The 23478-nt window shown below is 39.9% G+C and overlaps 1 protein-coding gene across 11 annotated transcripts in view; it reads right to left on the bottom strand.

Moving 5' to 3' along the window:
- Positions 1 to 23478, bottom strand: part of CNKSR2 (connector enhancer of kinase suppressor of Ras 2) — a 207474-nt gene that overhangs the window by 18330 nt on the left and 165666 nt on the right. For all 11 annotated transcript variants that reach the window (XM_069000455.1, XM_069000273.1, XM_069000076.1 and 8 more), the window contains 2 exons: positions 21684 to 21784; positions 19952 to 20489 (listed from right to left, as the gene is read on the bottom strand). In XM_069000455.1, the coding sequence (XP_068856556.1) occupies positions 19952 to 20489; positions 21684 to 21784 (639 nt within the window). The remainder of the gene's footprint in view (positions 1 to 19951; positions 20490 to 21683; positions 21785 to 23478) is intronic.

Below are 23478 nucleotides of genomic sequence, written 5' to 3' on the forward strand. Positions count from 1 at the left end.
CCTTAGTTTGTATCCTATTTTGTGTACATATTTCTACATCTGTCTGCATACTCAAGAGAGAAGAACTTTGACTGGAAGCCCTTACCTACTATCTAGTCCAATAATGAAGCACATCTAGTTATGCATATTCCCCTAAAGGTAAATACTTTGCATGAGTTAACAGGCTCTGAACAAGAATGAATGTGAAGAACAACGGGGAAGAGAAAACCTTCCCTATGTGCCACAAACTGCTACCTGGCTGCTTCTCTCAGAAGTCCATTGGCAGATACATGGTCCTCCTTACTAGGGAAAGGCTTTGACACAGAGTCCTGGGGAGGACTGCTGGCACATCTGCAAACTGTCTATTGCTCAATGCTGGGAAGTTCCCACTATCTCCAGGTCTCAGACAGATGCCATGCAGAGATGAAAAGGAGCTGGTAGAGAGCCATGGCCTCTGCACATTATCCTGTAGGAAGCCAGTTAGGTATGGAAACAACAGCAGGAGTCACTCAGTACTCCTCTGGAGACTGCAGTAAAGGGCACTAAATCAAATAATGATAATATAGGAGTAAGCAATCTGCAAGTTTCAGCTTTTCCAACATCACCATATATGCTTTAGTGTCCCCCATGTCCTCACTGAGGAACACCAAGAGCACAAATGTTCTACAGGAAAGCACCATGGTGCGGAACAGGGACAGCAGGACAGATGGTGGTGACAGCCCACGTACAACCTCCAGTGCCTGCTCCTCTGCAAGTGCTGCACTCGGTCCCATGAGAACAAGGCAGTGGAAATTACAGGGCTCTGATCAGCAGGCATTTTTCCTCCCACTTACCACAGGCTTTCTAAATTGGAAATATAACCCATCTCTCCTATGCACTTCATGTACTATAGCTATTGCTAAATAACCCTCTATCTAGCCAGTACTAAAGAACTAAATAAACTGAAATCTAGCACATTAAATTGCTAAATTACTAACTCTTACTGTATTATTACAATGCATTATATTATATTATTCCTAATTCTGCCCCTATTTTATCCCTCCATATTAGATATATCTCATGGTTATTCTTATGCTGTTAAGATATCTAATACCTGCAAAACTCTCTCCTTCAGCTCTTTACCAGGGTCTTACTGGAGTGACAGTTCACAGCTCCAAGATGGAGCAGTTCAAGCTGTGGTTGTGTCAGAAAATAAGGTTATTTTTCCAGGGTAGTTGATTTTGTAACCATTGCAAAGTAATACAAAGAGCTGCTTCCAGACAAAGGTAGCCCTCTAATTTGGGACTTAAACAGTGAGACACAGTTGAATAACCATGTTCAGGAAAAAGAAAAAAAGAGAGCTGGCTGAACTTCTCATAGTTTTATACACATTCAAAAGGCACAGGATGTAATCACAACTTTACCATCCCACTGGGCAGTTTATGAATTCTGATAATGATATCAAAATTTCTGGATATTGGCACTCTAATTGCTGGATTACACGGAGACTTAAGTTACATAAGCCTATGGGACAAGCCTCACCCAGGAGAAGTCTATGTTACATCCAAAAGACAAGCACATGAGGCATGCATCTAATGGTGAGATTCCTTTCAATACAATTGTTAGTACTATTGTAAGCTAAAACCAGCCAGGCTATGACTGTAATGGCATATAAAGCTCAATGTAATCTACCAAACCTCCTGCATGGTTTATTCTGAGAACTGCTTGAAAAGCCATGTCTTTGTTTCCTGACCATAAAGCAGGAATTGTAGTTCCAGTCTGTCACCCCATGAAAGAGTTAATGTACAACACAAAAGTGGGAGCTGTGTTTCCCAACTAATGCTTTGGACATCAACCCTGAAAAAAAAGCAATGTACTAATTTTTTGCATTGTTATCAACACATCTTTTAATAATGATTATTTAAGGAGAATTGGTCTTATTATTGTAACAAACTATTCTCTGTATTACTTTTTCAACTACTTTTTAAAGCTGTATTTCTGGGAATTTTTTTACATTAACTTACTTTACAGCTTTAAAAGCAGACAGAAACGTATGGAATTAATTATAGCATGACAAATTTAAATTTACACAAACAAATTTTTAACTTCAACCAGTAGAAGCTCCTTTGGTTAGTGAAGGCTTTAGCAGCCCATCATCAAGTAACACAATTGCTTCTTTTTCTGGTGGTGCTTTTCATACTGACAACAAAAATACCAGTACACCAACAAAATCCCTGTTGTGGCTAAATAACACCCATCCATGTTCCCACTGCCAGGCTACATCCAAGGGCAGTGGATGGAGATGCTGCCCCTGCCACAAATGCTGACAGCTAAAGCAACCTGCCATCCTGGCCTGGGATCCCTTCTCTGACTGGGTCAATAAAAGAGCCACAGATCATCTGAGCACTGCATATTAATGATATCATACCGTGTGGTTAAGGTAAAATGAATGCTGAGAAAAAACTGTTACCTTCTTCATGCCCTATTTGGCTGAGACTTTTCAGCAGCTTTTGCTAAAACCTCCAACAGGAATGGTGTCAAAACCTGCCCAGCTGGGGAAAATTGGGGAGGCAGATTATTATTGTTATTATTATATTAATATTGATTGTGTTGAGATATTTTAATTTAATTTGGAGCTCACTGGAGGGGCCCACACACAAAACATGGACTCTACTATTACTCTTCTGGCAAGGCCAACAAGTGAAATGTTGGCTCCACTCCTGGTTGGTTCTGCTGTGTTTAACAAAGGTATTCCCTTCTCTTCTCCTCATGTTCTAGCATGCTGACCTGTCAATCCAATTGCCTTGACTGTTCCCAGGCAAGTATTGTTGTTCTGCTCCAACTCTATTTTTGATTCAATCAGGTCTCTTTCAGGGTCGAGGAGGACCATATTTAGCAACAAAAATGCTATCAGACCTCACATCAACAACCTGAAATACACTGCACAAAATTAGCATATTAAAAAACTGCTTTTAGAAGCCTTGCTTTTAATTAGTTTGATTCCCATAAAAATAAGACAAGAATCACCTTTCCTGTTCTAAACCAATGATTCAGCTGCTTTCTCGGGTATCTATGGCGTCCTGAAAGCCCATCAGAGCAACAAAGAAATGAGCTCCTTGTCTTCCTGGAGTGAATTCCTTACCTATTTGGGAGTATAAAATGAAGAATTATTGATTCAATGTTTCACACCTGTTGGATACTGAAGTCATGTACTTTCATCTGGTAAACTTATTTTTTATGAGAATGATTATCTCTATATAAAAAGCTTGCATTGAAAGGTTTTATGTAAGGTACTCTTCTGACAAGCAAAACATTCCTATGTTGTTTGTTAAGAATTGCTTGTATATTTTTAACATGCAAGAGCTGTTTTCAGAGGGGATCCAAGTTTTCCATAAAAATATATATTTTAAGACGATCATATTCCAAACAATGCCATCACTGGTGTAATAAGAGAAATTCAGGGTTGCACAGGCATTCCATTAGACTAAAGATTCCTGTTACAGGAGTCAAATGCTGAAAACATCAGAAGCTCTCAACTGTTTGTTAACAACAAACAGCAAATTTTAAATTATTTAAAATTATTTCAAATCTCTGAACATGCTGGGCTGAATGAGATCTAGCATGGATAGTATCTCTTCAAGCCTGCTAAGACAGTACTTCTACATGCACTTTAGGAGGGGAAAAACCAGCAAACCAATCAAGGGAGTATTTTGTCGTATCACCTTATGTGTTCAAGCTCCTGGTTAAATACTCCTTCAGAAAACTGTAAGGCTGCCATTCATGCATGGATAGCAAAAGGCATTTGTCAGACTGGCCAGGAACCCAGACAAAGCGGAAGGATGCCATGCCAGGGTTTCATGGCCCAAGATGCCCAGCCATGCAGGAGTCCTTAGCCCTCTTTCCCAGCCTTTTCTGACCCACCAAAGGCCCTCTTGGTGAGAGGACACACTGCACCCAGTGGTTTTTAAGGAAAGATCCTGAGTTCTTGGTGAACTGGTGATAACCAGTAAGGAGTTACATCTACACTTCCATCAACTCCTACTCTTCCACTAATTCCTCCACCAGTTCAGAAGGTTTTTCCCCTCAATGACCTTTGCACAAAAGTACAAAGACATCAGTGTGAAAATTGCTTCTCATTAGCCTCTTCCTTGCTAAATCATCCCCAGGCATCTCCGAAACACACGAACTGCCCTGTCACGCACAGTTTGGTGCAGCATAGCTGCCATACTTCTGTATGATGGCATTGTTTCACAGAAAAAATAATCCTGCACTGAACATATTACAGCACCAATATGTGATTCAGGGCCTGGGTCTCTTCTCCTACATCTGACCCCTTTCCAGTGTGGAAGGGCAGAGCCTGGGAGAGACCTGCTGTCCTCTGGAGTGATGGAACAGTGCACAGGGCCCACCAGGTACCTGTCTCCCTGTTCCTACAGTAGCTCAAGCTCCTCTACTGGCACAAACAACCAGAGTTGTGTTGGAGATGGGCTCTTCTCAAAGCCTTTTGAATTGTTAAAAGTGGTGTTCTTTTTCAGGAGAATGAAAACAGGATCTCTGCTTTCAATTCCAGCTTTCAACTGGAAATGAGAGTGCCATCATCTTAGAACGTGCACAACTACTTGCTAGCTCCTGCTATCTCAACCAGATCTTTAGATCACAACCAGGGAAAAATATCTTTAGTTTACTCAAAGGTAACAATATCCAGGAAAAGAGAAGCCTTATTAAAATGAGGGCAACTCTTCCCCAAAGGACTGCTCCAGCTCTGGGAGCAGTTGGGCAGCAAGGGATCTGCTAGTGTGAGATGATGGCTGAGCAGGCAGGGGCAAGTAAAAGGAGTTGGAGAAAGGCAGGCACTGTGTGGGAGGGAGCACCCATTGCAGCTCCACCACTGACACCTGACCCTGGCATTGCTGTAGCTATCTGCTGGGAGGTGGGGACACATTTCAGACATAACTAGTTTTACAAGAAACCTCTCAATCTGGGTAATGACGTGGAGGGCTCAGCCCGCTCCCCTGTAGGCCTCCAGTAGTGCTGGTCCCCAGAGCTGCTGAGCACTCAGCCCTTGGTCCTGCCAACAACCACAGAAAGGGCATCAGGAGGCTTGAAGACAAAATCCCTTACTGTCACCACAACTGGTGGCTGTTGTCTGCAAAGGAATCCAAATGGACCAAAACACCCTGAGATGCTGGGGGAAGGTGTTACCTGTCAAAACAGCCACCCTTTGAAAATGCTGGGTAAGAGTGCCCTTCCCTCAGGGGATGGTAAGCCAAAGGATGCTTGTAATGAGGGGTTTCTGCCCTCCAGACCAGTCACGTGCACGGGCAAGGCTCCCCGGGGCAAGCTGTAGCATGACCCAGAGCTGTTAGGCAGGGGATATCTTCCCAGCAAATTGCTACTCACTCCTGCTTTGGTTTGTTTAAGTGCTTTTCACCAAAATATCACCACTAAACAAAGAAAATATTAGCATCTCTACAGCCTGAAAAACACTATAATGTAGCTGAGCTCTGTTCTCATCCCGTAACAGCAACCTCCCTCCTATGGATTTCTCAAGCTGCTTAGTTAGCTGTTGTCCTCTGCTATTTTCTTCAGAAGTTACATTGTCTTTTTTACTTTCCTCTCCTCTGCAGTCTTGTACATGAATAAGCATTACACTTCTCTTTTCATGCATCAAACCAAACCTTTTTTCTTTTTCCCCTATCAGGCAGAAACATCTCATACCAAACAGCTCCCTTTAGTTCTCTTCTTGGATTGCACTTATGAAAAATGTCAAATCAGCTTCTACAAAAACGGAGAACTAGGGAGGCTTAGCTTCTACATATGAATAAACACAGGAAGTAGCGTAGATAAAGCAGAAACAAAATAAAATGAGACTCAGTTGTGACATCTCACCTCAAAAAGCAGTACTGAAAAAGGCAGAGGAGGGCTGATAGGTTTATTGTGATGCAAAGGGATTTTCCTGCAAGGAATGCATGGTCTAGGGCTAATCAAGACTTCTTCCCTATAAACAAGGGGGATGGAACAGAAACCTGTATAACTGAGAACCTACATGCAGAGAAAAGGTTGATAATTGCCTCTTCAAGTAACAGAAACATCTGAGAGTTTGTGTGCTAGGTTTAAAACTAACCAGAAGGGATGTGTGTCTTTCTAGTCTGGAGTTAAAATGTGTAAGTAACTCCTTACTGCCACATGACAGAGCTCAGAGTACACCTGAGTTCAAAATCAATAAAACTATTTTGTGGAAGAATGATCCATCAAGGGTTACAAGCAAGACACCTTTAACTCTCCCTAGAAATATGTTTTTAGGCATGGTTCAAGGCAGGCTAACTGGGTTAGCTAGGATATGGGGCTCACCTCTCTTTAGTACAATCACTTGTGCTTGCAGGTGACTTTTTAAAACCCAAATAACTCTGAGATCTAATATAGAACTAGACAAATCAATGGTTTAGACAATTTTTTGCTAAGCCCACATCTTCTGTGCAGAAGGGAAAGGTTAGATTGCAAGATTAAATAGTAAAACTAACAGGCTCAGTGAATTTTTAATTTTGCAAGGATTTGGTTTTTTTCAGAAGAATGTAGACATTCCTGTTAAAGAAGTTGTGTATCTAGTGTCAGTAAGTGCATTAATGTTCCCATATAATGCCAGGACTTGCCATCAGTACAACTGGCTATTCCAAAGAGTTACAGAGTAACCAAAATGTTCAGTGTATATTATATGATATACCTATTCAAAACTTCTGTGAAAAAGTAAGAATTTTCTCAATTTAAGTTTTCTATGAAAAAGTAAATGAGAAGGTAGGATCAGGCAAGAATTTACCTGTTCTGGTTACATATCAACACAACAGCTGGTGATGAAAAAAATGTTGGTGACCATGATTGATACACTTCTTTGTGAACTATAAAACAGCAAGAGCACAGTCAGCTTAAGCTGAAGGTGTTTAAAGCAACCCCTTAGCAGGTGTGTGCAGAAACCTTGGGGGGATTTCAGAACTGGAACTCTACAGTAACAAGTCTATGTGCAGAGAACAATCTTGCCTGCTCAGCCTGGAACTACCACAACCATTGTATTTGCCTTGGAAGGAGAGAACAGGTGTTAGTAAAATCCAGGAGGACCAGAGATGAAGATCTGGCTATATACTTTTGGTCATTAATAACAGTGCTAAAGATGAGCAATGCCAGTCTAGAGAAATGCAAAACATATGAGGACAAAATAAAGAAACAGCCTCATGAATTTGTCTTTTAAAATCCTACTCTATTTCCAAACAGTACAACTGAGTAAGTCATCAGAAGAGAAAGTCTCAGCATGGCCTCTGCTAGCACCTTCAGAAGACAAGAGCTAAGGGGCCGCTATGAAAAGGTTTTATTTGCCAAAAATAACTGTTGCCCCAACTAATTATGGAAATTGATATTACAGGGTTTTCAACTTAATCACAAGGTTATGCCAGATTCTCCTCCTTGGAAGACAACTTGGGCTGAGCAGTATTTCAGTGCGCTGGCATGGTCAATGCACAGAACATGGCCCCAGCATAAAATCCATCCACTTGGCTCACCTGTGCAAAATGCTAAACTGCATAAATATTTGAAAGAAAGGCTAAAGCAACATACAGGAGGTTATGCTGTAAGACAAATGTGACACTGTAGAAACAAAATACTTTAAAAACAGTTTTTCTAACTGGGGAAAGATTTATACCAGCATCATCCTCATTTGTGGAACAGAGAATTAGAGGCTGATGGGATTTTCATTTCAAAAACCAATCAAAACTTAATTAAACTCGTTCCATAGCTTATCCTCACCATTACAGATTTATGCCCTATTTCTAATCTTCTACCTTTTGCTTCCTCTCACCCCACTCAGTTTTGCAATCTCCTCCCAGCCACCCTGATGTTTCCAATTCCCATGTACTACAGATCAGACTGCACAAACTGTTTCTTTTCTTTTTCAAGAAAAGGGGTAAATTAAGCCTCCACCACCTTGGGGGTGTGCTTTCTTTGTTCACTGGGTTACTCTCAGCAACCTCCTACTCCTCATCATTCCAAGGTGCAGTGACGTTCAGAAATGCACACAGTCTTCTGACAGCCTTGGCAACAAAGCCAAATCTATGTAGAATATAAAATCTCACCCCTCCACACCTGCGTTCCTCCAAGTAGAAACTACAGGTGTCACAGGTGCTGGCTGCTCAGGGCCATCCACCCATGCCCTCATCCTCCCACATTCAACCCCCACTAAATTTCAGGAATAATGAAATCCATAAAGACCCAAGTGCTATTTTCAAAACTGAGGAGTCTAATGTTTACTGCAAGTGACTTTTATACTCTCCTATAAGTCCCATAATCTTGTTTAGCCACAACATACACAGGCTTAGGAAATTGGTCTTTTGGGATGGGACAGGCCAAGAAGAAGGTGGCCGACACAGTTCTGAGTTGCATTAACTGTAAAAGTCATTTCCAAACTGTGAGTCTTCAAGGCAATAATTTTTTAACTTTATGAACACACTGGCACTTCCTTCCACCTTCTACCAATAGTTCAGAAATAGTTGTACCAAAAATTTCAGCCATTCTTTAAACAAGTATTCCCAGGAAAGCTAACACACATCTTTTTTCCCTCTCCTTTTACTATGGAGACATTTTACAGATATTTTACAGATTGTGCAAGACTTTCATAAAATGAATTTTCTCAACTTCTTAGAGTTTGCACAGATACAAGGATAACCTTTTTATTCTGTAAGATTCATGACAGCCACTATAAGGTGTCCTTATCTGCTGGCAGAATTTGTAAATTCAAGGTTAAAACATAAAGTGAGCAGAGAACTTGGAAACTATTGATTTATTAATCCATAATGCACCAATGTCTAAAGTGCATTTGTATTTGTTGGGTCTTTTTTTTAACATTTTATTTTTATTCCATAGTGTCACCATTTCATAAACAATGTTCAATTTTCAATGTGTCGGTATAAAAAATTTATGGTATGGTTAAATTAGTCTAGTTGATTTATAAGTACTTATAGTCCTTGGAAGAATCACATGAAACTTTTGAGTATACATTAAGAAACAGGACATTAAATACCTAGATCATACAGTGACACTGTAGAAGGTACGTAGAACATGTAAAAAAATTAGTAATTTAGTCTTGGATAGTTTTAGTTTGGAGTGTAAAATTTAAATGGAATTTTGCCCAGGCTCTTCACATAGCCAGAAATAAATAAATAAAAAAACCTCTCTTCCGTCTTCTAAAGAGACAGAAACAAGTAACTCCCATTGTCTTTAAAGCCATTACAATAAAGATAGAAATACAAATGTTTTGCTGTAAAATTATGTACATGTACTTAGCATGATTAAAAAAAAAAAAAAAGGCAAATGTCTTGAAAATAACTTTTTTTTTTAATTAAAAGTTTAAAATAAATGGCAGGACACATTCTTGCAGGGAGGAAAGAAACAGGAACTCTCAGAATAATCAGCTTCAAGCTTTTTTAGATTTAGTATGATTTTTATATTGGATTTCAAGTGTGCACATTGCTACAGCAAAAAAATCTCACTTCAATGCCAATTGTAGAAACTATTGAAATATTTCTATGTGAATTCTAAACCAGATTTTGCTATTTTTACTACAGGAAGATACTCTCTAATTCTCTATGTCTCATATTCACCATCTCTCAAATACTCCATAAAGACCACTCTGCACATGTAGGAAACCCCACTGACAGGGAATTCTGGCATCGCCAAGCCTCTGGGTGCTGCGCCAGGAGCCGTTCCTGGAGCCTCCCCAAGCCATCCCTACTCACTCAAAATCTGAGCTCCTTTAAGCTGGAACTAAAAGCACATGGATCCCGAGTTAGGTTTTCTTATTTACTCTCATTAGTGGTGCTGGGTAAAATGATGAGGGTAAACTTCCTGCCCTTGCCACTGCCTGATCTCTGTCCATCCCTGAATTTACAACCAGGAGAAATCTCCTAAGTGAGGCTTCCTTAATTCTGCTTCCTCCTTGAGGCCTGTAAATCATCTCACGATTAAATGAACATTTCAAAAACTGGCTGAAATGTGGTTTAAATTGAAGTTTTTTGGCAGCCTCCCTCTCCACTCTCTGATGGTGATAACAACGCAAATACTTTTAAACAAATCAGCAGTGATACTCTATATTCCAAAAGCCTGAAGTTTACCCCTCTGGAATTCAGAAGAGAAGAAATAGCTGGTATTATTTTGTGCCAGCAGTACTCAAAATGTGGAGCCAGAAAGCAAAAATCCTACTTAAAATGCAGCCATTTTCTTAATGTAAGTACAGTAAGATCCCACAGAGAACTTGTTTCATGCTTTGTTCATAAAATCATGGTATTTCATAGCACCACACTAGTAAAAAGATGCTGGACTGCTGACCATCATCAACAGATTCCAAAATCCACAAATTTGGGGCACAAAAGGAGACAAAAAATACTTGTTTTTGAACCATGTTTTTTTAAAAAAAGATAGGAACCTATTTTATTAATAATGAATGAGAACTGCAAAACTACCTTTTTTTTGTTTGTTTGTTAATATTGTATTATCTCATTTGTTTCAAAAGAACTAGAAATTCTTAATGTTAAAAAACAACAGAAGATCTTACAAATAAAACACACATGGCTACTATAAACTCTGAGCATTAAAAACTTTTAAGGGATGGGTAGAATCCCAAGTGACAAAAGAATGAGCCTTCTGCTCCCCACCTATCTCCAGGTAACATCTTCCTTGGCTATTTAGATGCAGAAGGTCTGTGATACACAGGGAACAATCTTTTCCTTCCAGAAGTCCAGCTCTCAGAAGTGAGCAATATTAGCCACCTTCCCTATGCAAGGTGTCCTCTGATAGCAAAAGCCACGCCCAGATGGAGGAGACACCAGAGGCTCACTGTTAAAGGGAGGGCTGCACTGTGGGGTTCCCCTGAGGCTGGTCTGCATCCAGAAACAGTCCCAGATGGTACCAGTAGCCTGAACAATGCAAAAGAATAAACTTATTAAAATCCACTGGCACCAAAGTGTGAGGAAACATCTCCTAGACTGCTGGAAGACAGCCTCAGAAGCTAGAATGATATGGAGGGATGAAATCCCTTGCCAAATTTTATATAATGATATGGTAAATGCTGTGCTAACAGACACAGAACCTGGCAAACACCAGGTTAGTCTGCAAGGCTTTTTTTTTTTTTTTTTTTTTTTTTTTTTTTTTTAACCTAGTTAGGCTGTTAGTTTTACAAAATGTCATATTTATTTGTTGGCTGGTTTTAGCCCAATTAATTTGACATTTTAATTCAGCTGAGGCTTTTTGTTAACATGAGCTACTTAATGTGGATAGGTAAGAGCCCCAGAAAAAATCATAACAACTACAATTAGAAAAACAACCATTAAGCAAAAAAGCATCTGGGATACTGTACAGCCCAAAGTGAAATATGAAGTACAGTATGGCTGCCAAACAGATGCTTATCACAGTTAGAGCACAGAAAAGCCAGGGCAGAGCAACCTTCTGGGTCTCAACCAGATGTGCTGCACCCAGCTTGGACACTACCATGGCAGAAGAGATGGGAGGCAGCCTGGAAAACCCAGGGAAGCTCAGCAAGAGGCGTCAGAGGCCTAGCAAACACTATCTATAGGAAAACCTAAACCAACCTTCACAACAACCTTTCAGCTCAAAAGAAGGGCTACTATAATGGAGCAGTCTGTTTTCTGTGCCATAAGGAAATGGAAATGCTGGGCTTAAATTCCAGAGGGAACAATTCAATATCCATTAGCAGAAAAAAAAATAAATTATTCCTTCCCAAAACAGCAAAGAGGAAAAGCACTGTCTGGAGGGAATGAAGGATGACCACCACTGGGGGTGTTTAAGATTTGGAAGGTATGGCAGCTCCAGATTTAGATGGCAGAGCTATGGCTAATGGATAATCTTCCAAATTACTTCCAGTTCCCTGGTTATGAGACATGCACACCACAGTTACATCTTCACCAGGGTCCTTGCAGGGACCAAGATTTTAACCTATACACAATGCCCTCCTGCACTGGAAAGGTTTAGGAAACCAGTAAGGACATTATGATGCCAAAAGATAATAATCTAGTGCCATTTTAGCTGTCTAGGGGTATCCAAGGAAGTTGCATAGGGCTGGCAGTTTAGACACTCCACCTCCACAAAATCTGTGACCTTCCGGAGCAGTAGCTAGTGTCTGCAGGGAAAGTCAGTCAGAAAGCCATGCTAGCATGCTAGGACAACTCACAAAAAATTGTCCTACAACACTGATTGCACAGGCCTCCATCAAAATATTCATCTTAAATGCAAAAATTCTGAGGACTTCTTTTTTAAAAAATAGATCAAATTAAACTGCTTTGTTGCAAATGTGGCTTTTCTGAGTCTTCTGTGCAGCTAAACAAAAAATTGGTAGGATGCCTACTGTTTGCACTGAAGCCCTTAATATCCCATCCTGTTTCCCATGATGAACATTAATTAAACAGGAATGCATGTTTACATGGTGACCCTCCAGACATTCAGCATAGTTGTAGTTTAATAAAACTATATCCCTCCCATGTCCTTCCATGCACTACTGACTCAAGTTCATCCTTGTTTTAATGGCTGCCTTGAAAGAACATGAGAGCCACACACAACAGATGGTACCACCTGGAGATGTAATGAATACATTCTGAAAAGATTTTAGTTCTCCTCTGTTCTCCTACTCCTACTGGTACTGTGCCATCATCTTCTGATTTAATTACCATTGATTATAGAAAGGATTTAATCTTTTTTTTTTAGCTTTGAAAATTTAAAATTATACATTTCAAAAGGACATTCTCATGTACATGACACGTAGCTAACTTTTTTATTGTAGATTTCTGTTTCCTTTGCATTTGGAAACCTTCAGATCAGACCAAGTCCCCACTATATCTCAAAGAGGAACTATCCCAGTTCTGCAAAAATCCCAGTGAGAAAGGCCTTTGTCATGGAAAAATTCCAATTAAATTGCAGTAGTCAAATCTAAGAGTGTCTTCAAAACAATTTTCAGTGGGTTTCAGTGAGAAAGTTTATGTAAATGATTTAAAAAATGCCTGTTTTTCATGTTTGAAATCAAAATGAATATGAGTTTCCATTTTAGGACAGGAAAACCCTCTTTTCAATGGAAAATTATGTGTTAATTAAAAAAACCCACCAAGTTGGGTTTTCCTTTGCATCCATAAAGTAATATAAAAAAAGCTACATATTTTCATTTAGGAAATTTGACTATCACTTCAGAATTGAAAGCACATTTAGAATGAAGAAGTGGAAACAGCAAGAACAAAAAACGGCTTTTCTATACTGAGACTTTTCAGGCCAACAAACTGGGAAGAAACAGCATATCCTTCAGTGGGGTAAACAGAGAGCCCTAGAGGACTTGGACTGTCTTCCCTATATTGCTTGTGAAGTGTTCTAGCATTTATGAGTGGCCTTTTCCCAGGGAGAGCATCTCTGCAGCCAGACTCAGACAGGGCAGCAGCAGAGACAGAGCTTGCTGACACCAAGTGGAAAAATTATACATAAACCAGACTGGTTACACAACACCTGGCGAGAGAATTAATGCAGAACATAAAATGCCCCACCAGAAATACACCATCACATGTACAGATTCCCTGTTTCACCACCCAACCCAAAGGGGTCTCTGGTAGGGAGTAGCACAGCTCCATTGAAAGTTCCCAACTTAGTAACTGAATTGAGGAAACTTAGCAAGAAAAGCAATTTAGAACAATGGCCATGTATGAAATTCTCTTGTGCATTACTTTTGCTTATAAAAAGTCAATTTAATCCACGTATTTCAGGCAAAAGCAGATGACCTTTGTTGGCAATGAAACCCAAAGCTATTAAAACCAAAAGAAAAGTAGGAATTCATCTCTCCTTTGCATTTTTAGCAGCATGGGCAATGGAAATCAAATAAAATTTTAAATGTGGCAACAATATATTTGTGGGCAAAATGCATCTATATGTATAAACACTAACAAGCATAAAATTAAACTATTCTTATTTTTGTTGACAGCCCATATTGCTTTCTGAATTGCTACTCAGTAAATGAGTCAATATTTGGCTTTCAAACACTGCAGGCAATTTTTTCCCCTTGAACTGAATTTTTAAACCAGGATATGGAAGTTTTATATCCCATAATTTTTATTTAGAATACAAACTCACTTCTGCAGTGGAGTTGCTTTTGCATATGAAAACTGAAAAAGCTTTATTTAATAAATTTTAAATTTTAATTAAAGAACATGCTCAGAAATAAACATATCTACTCCCAGTACTTGTTTATCCAAGATAGTCATATTTTTGAACATAATTAGGCAGCATTTTTAGGTAAAATCAATCTGAGTTAACAGCAAAAACAGTGCCTTGGAGGCAATGGGACAAGTAGACAAGGCATAAACTGCTGATGGTCTTCAGCCCATAGGAGTGCAAATGCCCAGTCAGGTGACACAGGAAGGCTCAAACGGGAATTAGGAATGAAAAATAAGATCCCAAAAACAATGCTCAGAAAAAGCAGACATGTCAGTAACCTACTGCAGTGTCTGAGCATGCACGGGCTGTGTCACTCAGAAGGGCGTCAGGCAAAAACCACCCCCCCAGCCTGGCAAATGCTCTCGGTTGTACAGAACTGACAGTGGATGCAGTAAGTTAGAATAACACCCTCCTTAATGTGCCAGAAGGTGCTGCACTTTGTGCCATTCACCAGCTTCATATGGAATACTTCTAATGTGAAACATTACCTCAATTTCTCATAGCTCTGCTTATTCAAGGCACTCCTGGGCATTAATTCCAGAGGGGAAGATGCAGTATCTTAATGGTTCTCCCTTGCCTCTCAGTGAGGATAAAACTAGGTGGTCAGAGGACAGGACATCACTAATGATGTCCTCTCTAAAATGGAAAGAGGCTGTCAGAAAAGCAAACTGCCCTACTAATTTCAGCCACATATCCTCATCAACTCCAGAGCACACAATCCAGGCTTTATGCATTATTTATCCTGACTCCCAAGTTTCACTGTTGCCTAAAACCTGCCAAAGTGAAGACATGCTACCTAAAATGCAGAGAAGCAAAACTTAAAAGTGTACACAGACTACCACTTCATAACAGAGTGTTTAATTAGCAAACACTGATGCTTCTGAGACACACCATTTGGACTGTGCATTACAGCCCTCTCATTAAAAAGAGGGAAGCCTCCCTAGACCTGTATTTTGGAATTTGAAATACCTGACCTTATTTGGAGTATACCTTTTACTAGCACTAACTCCTTCTTGAAGGCAAATGCCACCTAGGATGTCCCATGGATGGATACACCTTCTTGGGCACAGTGCATGATGCTTGTTGCTAGTCATGAGAGTCCTTAAACTCCTCTGTCTCAGTTTTGAGAAACTGTCCTCAGTTTCTCTTATTCTCTTGGTGATTTATAGTTTACTGGGGAAAAAAGGGAAGGAAACCTCTCAGGCTTGGTAACTCAGCACAGTCATTTGATATCTCTTTCAGTGACCAGCCCTCCCTGACATCAAGGTGAGCTTTCCTGAAACCCTTCACAGGGACTGGACAACTCTCTGAGCTGCAAAATGCCAACATTAGCTTCTGTTCTGGCTTTTGACAGAACACTTTGAAGTGTTTTCAGTGGTTTAAGGTTAAAAGCCAAGTTTCAGAGACAGAGCATGAGGCTATTGTGTTCCTCTGAGGCAGCATTCACAAGACTATGGGACTAAGCATGGGATGCCAGGAGATGCTGCAAACCTGAAGAGCTTGTGGTGATGGACCAAAATGCCAGGGAATACGTGTGAGTGTGCCCAGCCTTCAGAAGCACTGTGAAATCTTTTAAAGGTGACAGAAGTCACATGAGGAAGACTGGAAGACTGTTGCATCTTGTAAACACTCTGGAGGGTGAAATCAATGCAGCGAACAAGTGGCTCCCAGCCTTTAATTGCCCCAGGGCAGCCATTGATTTATTAAAATTCATGCAAGACTTTGTTACAGTTGTCCATCCTATATAGAAGACACTCCAAAATGATGATGGGGTAGCAACAAAAACACGTCCTTCCTTAAACACGTCAGGAAGAACTACAGTACTTAAGTGCAGAAAAAGGACTGAAAACTTGCAGAACAAAGAGCCAAGAAACAACACAGAAGGAAATGGGGTTTAACAGTGGGAAGACAGTCTAAGTAATTTTCTTCCTGCTGCAAATACCTTTTCAAACTCAAACATAGACATCAATGTCTACTCATGTTCCTGAATAAATTTTATGGAGCCAGCACAGTGGAAAGCTCCCTTGCACACTGTTGCAGGTCCCAGGTGAGAGTTCCCTGGAAAGTGTGCCAATATTGCCCCAGCCAATCCTGCAGTACATGGAGCCACCACAGAGCCCCTGTCCCAGCAGTCTTTGGGCAGATGAACAGCACCTGAGACTCCTACAGACACCGCTGTTCTCCAAAGACTTTTTCAGGGAGTACGCAAAAAAGGCGCAGGCTTTTCTGCAGCTAAACTGCTGGGATCAACAGCCAGTTACACTCTGCAGAGAGCTAGTTATGGACTTCTTTTAGATGCTGAAACCCTAGCAATCCACAAACCAAAGTCTTTGAAAATGAAGGAACCATCTCCAATAATTTCAAAAAACAAAGCAAAAAATGAAATAAGCTTTCCTGGGAAAAAAACCTGGAAGTAGTCTCTCCAGAAGTGTTCTTTGCATGAAGTGGTGAAATCTATCAAACACAGAGTGCAGACAGTGGTGGGGCCAGAGGGGAAGGAGGTGACGGTGTCATGATACACAGCTGTCTCCTAATACCTCCCACTAGCAGAAAACAAACCTGCAAAGGCCAAATTTGTCCTTCACAACTGAATCACAGAAATGCAAACACTGTGCCACAGCTTCCAACCTGCCCTCCGTGCGCAGGCTGCCCATGAACAGCACAGCAAGGGGCATGTTTGGTGCCACAGGTCTGAACATGGTTTGCCATTTGCATACTCAGGAGCAAAACACATGGACAAGCTCAAATATCCCACAAGAGAATCCTCTTTGATTACAAAGCAAGAGACCATTACAAGATGGTGTCAATATGGAACATCTAAATGATTTACACAAAAGTCATTTGGGAAATACAACAATCCATTAAGGATTAGCAGTGCAATGTTAATGTGATATAACAAGACAAAAAAGCAACTGAACACACAACAAAGTTAGGTTCTGACAGATAAACATAGGAAAGGACAACCCATATTTTTAGTTTACCATATATATCTAGGCATTGTAGCAGAGTTGATACACAGAACTATTTGCAGGGTCAGTAAAGTCTTGCAATATCTATTTAAGACATAAAGTGGTGACTGACCAAGAGAAGATGTTTAATTGTTGCAAATCAGCATAGCTTTAGTACAAAGTCAACAGAACTATGTTAAATTATAGCAGGTGAGGACAGCGTCTGAGAAAAGTGTGGAGCTCCTAGTTTGTGGTGCAGTTATTTGAAAACAATTCTGCAAAAGAAGTTGGAAGAAACAGGATTGCATTTTACTATTTAATTTAAATTCATGTGGTTCTAAAAGTGAGAATGTAAAAACAGAAAGCTGAGAAAACAAACTTTTGGCAATGACATCTCATTTGTACAGCAACAACTGCAAAGGAGCTGCGTTCTTGTCCCGCAAAAAAAGCAATAGGAATGATTAAGCTTTAGAACACACACATGTACACACAAGAACACACATAATCATCCAAGAGCCCAGAACTATGTCAGGATCACAAACACGTAAGGCAAATAAATATATTTAAAAGATTCTGATATCACATGAGGGAACATTCAAGGTGATGTTAAAACATTTCTGAAAGAGAGAGGATTTCCTTTCTCCAGCCAGTTGCAATGTTTCATTTTCCCAGAGCAATGGAAGTGAAGGGGGCAGTGAGATAGCACACACAAAGTCACCCATCCTGTTAGTGACTTAGCAGATGTAAGGAAATCTCTCAACTCAGAAACTGGATTTTGCACTTAAGAACATCACTTGCCGGAAATCCTCCTGCCTTTTGCTGGTAAGGGCACCGGAAAAAGTCAGCATTACAAACAGAACATTGCAGTCATAGCAACAGCAATTCAACACTTAAACTTTTCAACAGACAAGACAGTACTTTACTTCTGGTTTTAAAATTTCAAGGTCAATAACTCATCATGAGCACTTAACTTCTCTAGCTGGTCGTCAGTGTCTCAAAAATAATCTCCTGTTAAAGCTTCAACCAAGGAAACCTCCTCCCTCAAACAAAAAATAAAAGTATGTGTATACAGGGAGACCACTTCAAAAATTAAACCTTTTTTCTCCTTTTCTGGAAACTAGTATAGAAAGATGGAGAAAAGCCGAGGTTCTGGCCCAACAAATCAAGCACTAGCCTTTTACTAATAATCAGCATGCTATAAAATGCTTCAACCAGGTACACAAAAACATTGAAATTGAGATTTAAAACACCTAAAAACTTAAGACCTTGCAATGGTATCTGTAAATAGTGCCCAAACAGCACAGTAAAGCCAGTGGAAAGTCTCTATTTCCATTTTCAGTAAGGACTTTTTAAAAAAATACTTTTGTATTGCTATCAGTAAAAACCCATTTGAAAACCAAAACTGAAGGCTAAAAATAGGACAAAATGTTCTGCATGGTTGATGAAATTTAACCCTGTTAATTAGACAGCTTCATTTCACAGTCAGTAAGAGTCTAATATTACTTTAATAAATGTATCAGTTTTTTGCAGAGTCATGCATGAACACAACTGAAATAGTGCCTTTTTAAATTTTTAATGCCATCAAATTTAATATCTGCAAAAGAAACCACTGCTTTCTCAAAGCAGCAGAAGAAAGTCAAGAATTGGAAATGTCTAGAAAATAATGCCTAAAAGCATAAGGCCAATGGAAAACTGTGGGTCTCTCCCAAGCAGACTAAATAACATCCACATCAATTTTAATGCTCAACAAAGGTGCTAACTTTAGTGAATCAACTTAAGTAGGTAGCTAATTCATTAAAGCTTTCATTACCCTTTCCTATCTCTTAACAATTTTTATACTTCTTTACTTCAGTGAAAAAGCTGAATTTGAAGAAACAGACAGCAGAAAACCTTGGAGAGCTTCAAGGGTCATCCTGCCTTCTTTGCCACTTCAGGTAATTTAATTGCAGTGTAACCCCACAAATCATGAGTGCAGGCTTCACTGACTGACTCTACAACCTGGGTGTGGACTCAACTTTGCTAGCAGCACATGCTGAGAAGCTCCACAAACGACAGTGAAGGACAGAGCATGAAACAGACACAAAAATGTGTTTACATGTTCAGGAGGGACAGGGACCTTCTCTAATCCCTACTTATTTGGATTATGTTTGATAAGTAGCACTAATCTCTATGTAGTTTATGTGCCATGTCACTGAGAGTTACTCAACGTTATAATTTTTTTTTAAGCCTTGCTGGTCACATAGTTGTTCTCTATAATTTTTTTGTTTGTTTGAAATGCTTTTTCAATTTCTTTCTTTATAAATCACAATGAGAGGAACTGAGGAAAATACCCTCTCTTTTTCAACTTCTTACAGATTTTGGGTTGGCTTGTGACCTGCCTGCCTGGATACTACACAATCACAGCCTAACTCTGCACTCTAGGATTTACCAAGAGGTTTTTACAGCTCGGATGGGGTTGGCTGGAAATCTCACTAAGTATATCCTGAAACACTCCTGTCAGTGTGGGAGGATACTGTGCAAGTGTAAGCATGAAGAAGGCATGGAAGCAAAATCCATTTAAACTAAGATTTACTAGTAGGAGGGGATTGGTGACCAGCCTACAGGGAAGTGTCTGGTGATCATGAGAGGTCATGCAGCACTCTGGTTATTAAGCCTTATACATAAGGCAGTCCAAAGAGGGGTGTGACAAGGGGGACCTGGTAAAACATGGGGGATGTTGAAAGACTATTGGATAGGAAAAAGGAAAAACAACCTCTACATTACACGAACAGGACACTTGAAAAGCCACAGAAATATCCCATACTTACTTTTATCTTCCTGGTTTTCTTCCGCTGCTTTGCCTTCCTCTTCCTCCTCCTCCTCAACCTCCTTCTGCTGTGCTTCTTCATGGTGGTCAGCAGCACCGACTGAAAGGCTCTGGCAGCAGTGGTTGAAGCCGCTATCCCGAGGCAGAGTGAAACTTCGTGGCTTTCCCCCATTCCCGTTCAGCACTTGCATCCGCTCGCCCTCCACGAGGGGGAAGGGGCCGTAGTGGTCTTGCAGGTGGCACTTCTGGGTGGGCAAGGTCGACTGCCGCCGGTGCTCGGGGGACACCACGGCCACCTCGGAGAACACAGAGTCCTCCAGCGGCAGCGTCTGCAGGTAGTGCAGTCCCGAGCTCGTGAGCGGCGTCTCAATGAGGTCCTGCCAGGAGCGCCGCTGGCTCGCGGTCTTGCGCACCGGGGACTCGGTGGTGCTCCCCGCCACCTCCGGGCGGAACTCCTCGTGCGACGACTGCGACTGGGATGTCTCCGTGGAGGAGAGGCGGCTGTGCTTGGGCTCCACGTAAGGGCTCGTGCAGCTCATCTGCAACGCCAACAATGAGCAATCTTCAGATCAATGCACACCGAGACCTACTGCGAATAACAGCCTCTCACTTTTCATTAGCACCAATGGCACCTGCTTCATTAACGAAGGCGCAAACGTACCTAATTAACCTGCCCTGTTCCTAATTTTAATGCATACCCATGTCTGTATACGTCACCCCTCTAGGTCAAATACTGATACTTATTCATAATAAGTATCTTTACTATGTCACTTAATCCATAAAATAAGCCAACAAAATGTGCAGAAAACTTTGCAAAATAGTGCAAAATATGGCACTATGGAAGACTTAGAAGAGACTTACCTGGTTCATTCAAAATCTTAAAAATGCTATCCAAATGCCTGTTGTTATCCTATCTTGCTTTTCTTTGGAATCATGCTTGCAGTGCTTCAGTATTGTCATTCAAAGATCTATAATTTTGTAAGATGAAGTATTGCCTTCAAATTAAACATCATGAATGCTCTCCTTCCCCTGAATTTCCCGATTGTGCATTCCAAAAACCATATCCAAGTAGACGCGTTAGTTAACACTGAGTATGCAGACATGAAAGTTAAAATTGCCAGTGGAGAGTAAGTTAGAGGTCTATAATATACTTTTATATCAACAACTACTTCAAGAAAAAGGAAAACTCTGAAATCCCCCTTTTTTCTAATTTGTATTTCTCTATAAGAGAAACCTATTTTTTCACAATAACAGAACACCCGCTATAGCTGTTTGCAATACAGGACAGAACATTTTTATGTTCACATTTCTCTGGAAATTCAAGTGTAACTTGTTACTGTAAAGCTTCACAGCACAACTGCTGGAGCCTTAAAGAAGAGTCTGTGTTGTTCCTGAGGTAATAACATTTTCTCAGAAAGTTGATAAGGGGGTGGTGAGAGATTGCATGGATGAGTAGCTGTCCATCATGAATGAAGAACAAAAAGGAAAGAATTCCGTAACTTAATCTATTTTGTACAGCAAGTGGGATTATAAATCCCTGTTCTCTACAAACCAGTGGAAACAGCAGTGATGGCCCTTGAAGTCTGCGATGTGTGTTACTTAGCAAATGCCTTAAGTCAAAAAGCACAGTTGAGTGCCATCCTGGGTGCATGCATGTGCTCCTGGGCAGGAGAACAGGTAGAAAGAAGTGGCACTTTGGGTACACATTCCTAGGACAGCTGCAGGTGACTTACTGAAGGTGGCCGTGGGTAAGTGTCGTACGGGGGCGGGGGGCTGTCCTGCTTCGGTGTTGATGGAGTGTCAGCTTCCTCCTTGTCACTCTCGCTCCAGTAATCTACAAGTTACATAAGGATCAGGTCAAAAACTGCCAACACATTTTGATGCATTTTTTGTATCAGAGACTTGCTTCCACAAAAGCAACTGGAAATTCCTCCTTTGGTATTATTGGCAGTGGAATACCACAATGACGATGCCATCAATGGTAGCTGCTACAATTTGGAATTGTCTTAATCTAAAGAAGGAAAATTCTAAACACTGTGGTGTATACTAGATCTACTGTCCCATTACAGAGATATTAAACCACAACCTGAAAATGAGACACAAATTTAACTCTTGTACACACCTTATAAATACAACAGACATATAGAATACTCTTAATACAAGTATCAGACTTCTAAATATTTATACGGCCATAAAAATAATGATGATTGGACACGTATTGGCTGAAAAATACTGAAAATATTTTTTGAATGGAAAAGATTAAAAATATAGCTTTGCTAAAGTCTTGTTGACTGCAAATAACATCAACAAATATATTTAGCCAGCTGGCAAATCAAACAGGTAGGGGTTTTTGCACACATGAATAATCAGTGCGATTTTTCTACCCATTTTCTCCATTCTATTCTACCAGTTACACAATTTTTCAATTCAATATCTAAAAACAAACAGCTGTATTTAAGGTAAGACATAAAAACTTTGTATCATATATCTGCTTCATAAAACTGCTGCTGCCCTGTTATCCATGCAAGAACATAAGGGTGATATGGTAAGGAAAAAACATGACAATGACATTTAAGAACAGAGTTCAAAAAGAAGGATGAGAAAGTACAAAAGATACAGATTTTGTAGGCTAAATTTAATGGGCTACATCATATCATTTTTTCAGGAAATCAAGTCTTGGCCACCAAGCTTATTTCAAAGGGGAAAACACATGGAAGAATATACCACATGGGAATTTATATTTATTCTGTTAAAAATATTTTTTTAATCAGAACAGCATCTAACTACAAGGACACTGAACCTTAATATTCCTTACAAAAAAAACTGTTTAACTGCTGACTCAGTTCAAGACAGACAACTCTTAACATTTTTGCACACTGTAAGACTTTTGCAAACATTTCTGTTGTCACTTTGTTTCTTGACTGCATTACCTTCCAGTGTTTGGATAAATCATTGCACAAGAAGACACTATAGCTCAGACTACTCACAGATTAATTACAAGCAATTTTCAATTCACCTAGTAAGTGTTCAACGAAGTGCAGGATTGACTACTCTCTCTTTGATAGATAAGGAGAAAAGTATTGATTGCTGCCTCATAAATGACCTAAACTAAAAATTTGAGTTGGCACAACATACAATTTTGACTTTAATGATTTTTTATTACAATTATTGTATTGTATGATCAATGATCTACCATACTTAATCTTACTCAAGAGTTAAAACATAAACTTACCTTTAAATGACACCATCTTGAAACAGGTGTCCCTATAGCTTTGTATTTTTTTAGATTTTAGTAATGGTGGGGACAGCCTTATTTATCTACTTAATTTTTCCACGCAGTAGCAATTCTGTTTTTTCTCCAAGCCTCTTGATTTGCTTCTTGCAAGCTTATAGCTGAGAGATTCTCTTTAAACAGTATAATAAATAAGTTGCATAAATAAAGATTTTATGACTACAAAATAATAGAAAAAAGTCCTCACAATTATGACTCTAGACATCTGCAAATAATTAATTTTTGGTGAATGAAAG

The sequence above is a fragment of the Aphelocoma coerulescens genome, chromosome 1 (genome assembly GCF_041296385.1).
Source record: "Aphelocoma coerulescens isolate FSJ_1873_10779 chromosome 1, UR_Acoe_1.0, whole genome shotgun sequence".
Classification (NCBI taxonomy): Eukaryota; Metazoa; Chordata; class Aves; order Passeriformes; family Corvidae; genus Aphelocoma; species Aphelocoma coerulescens.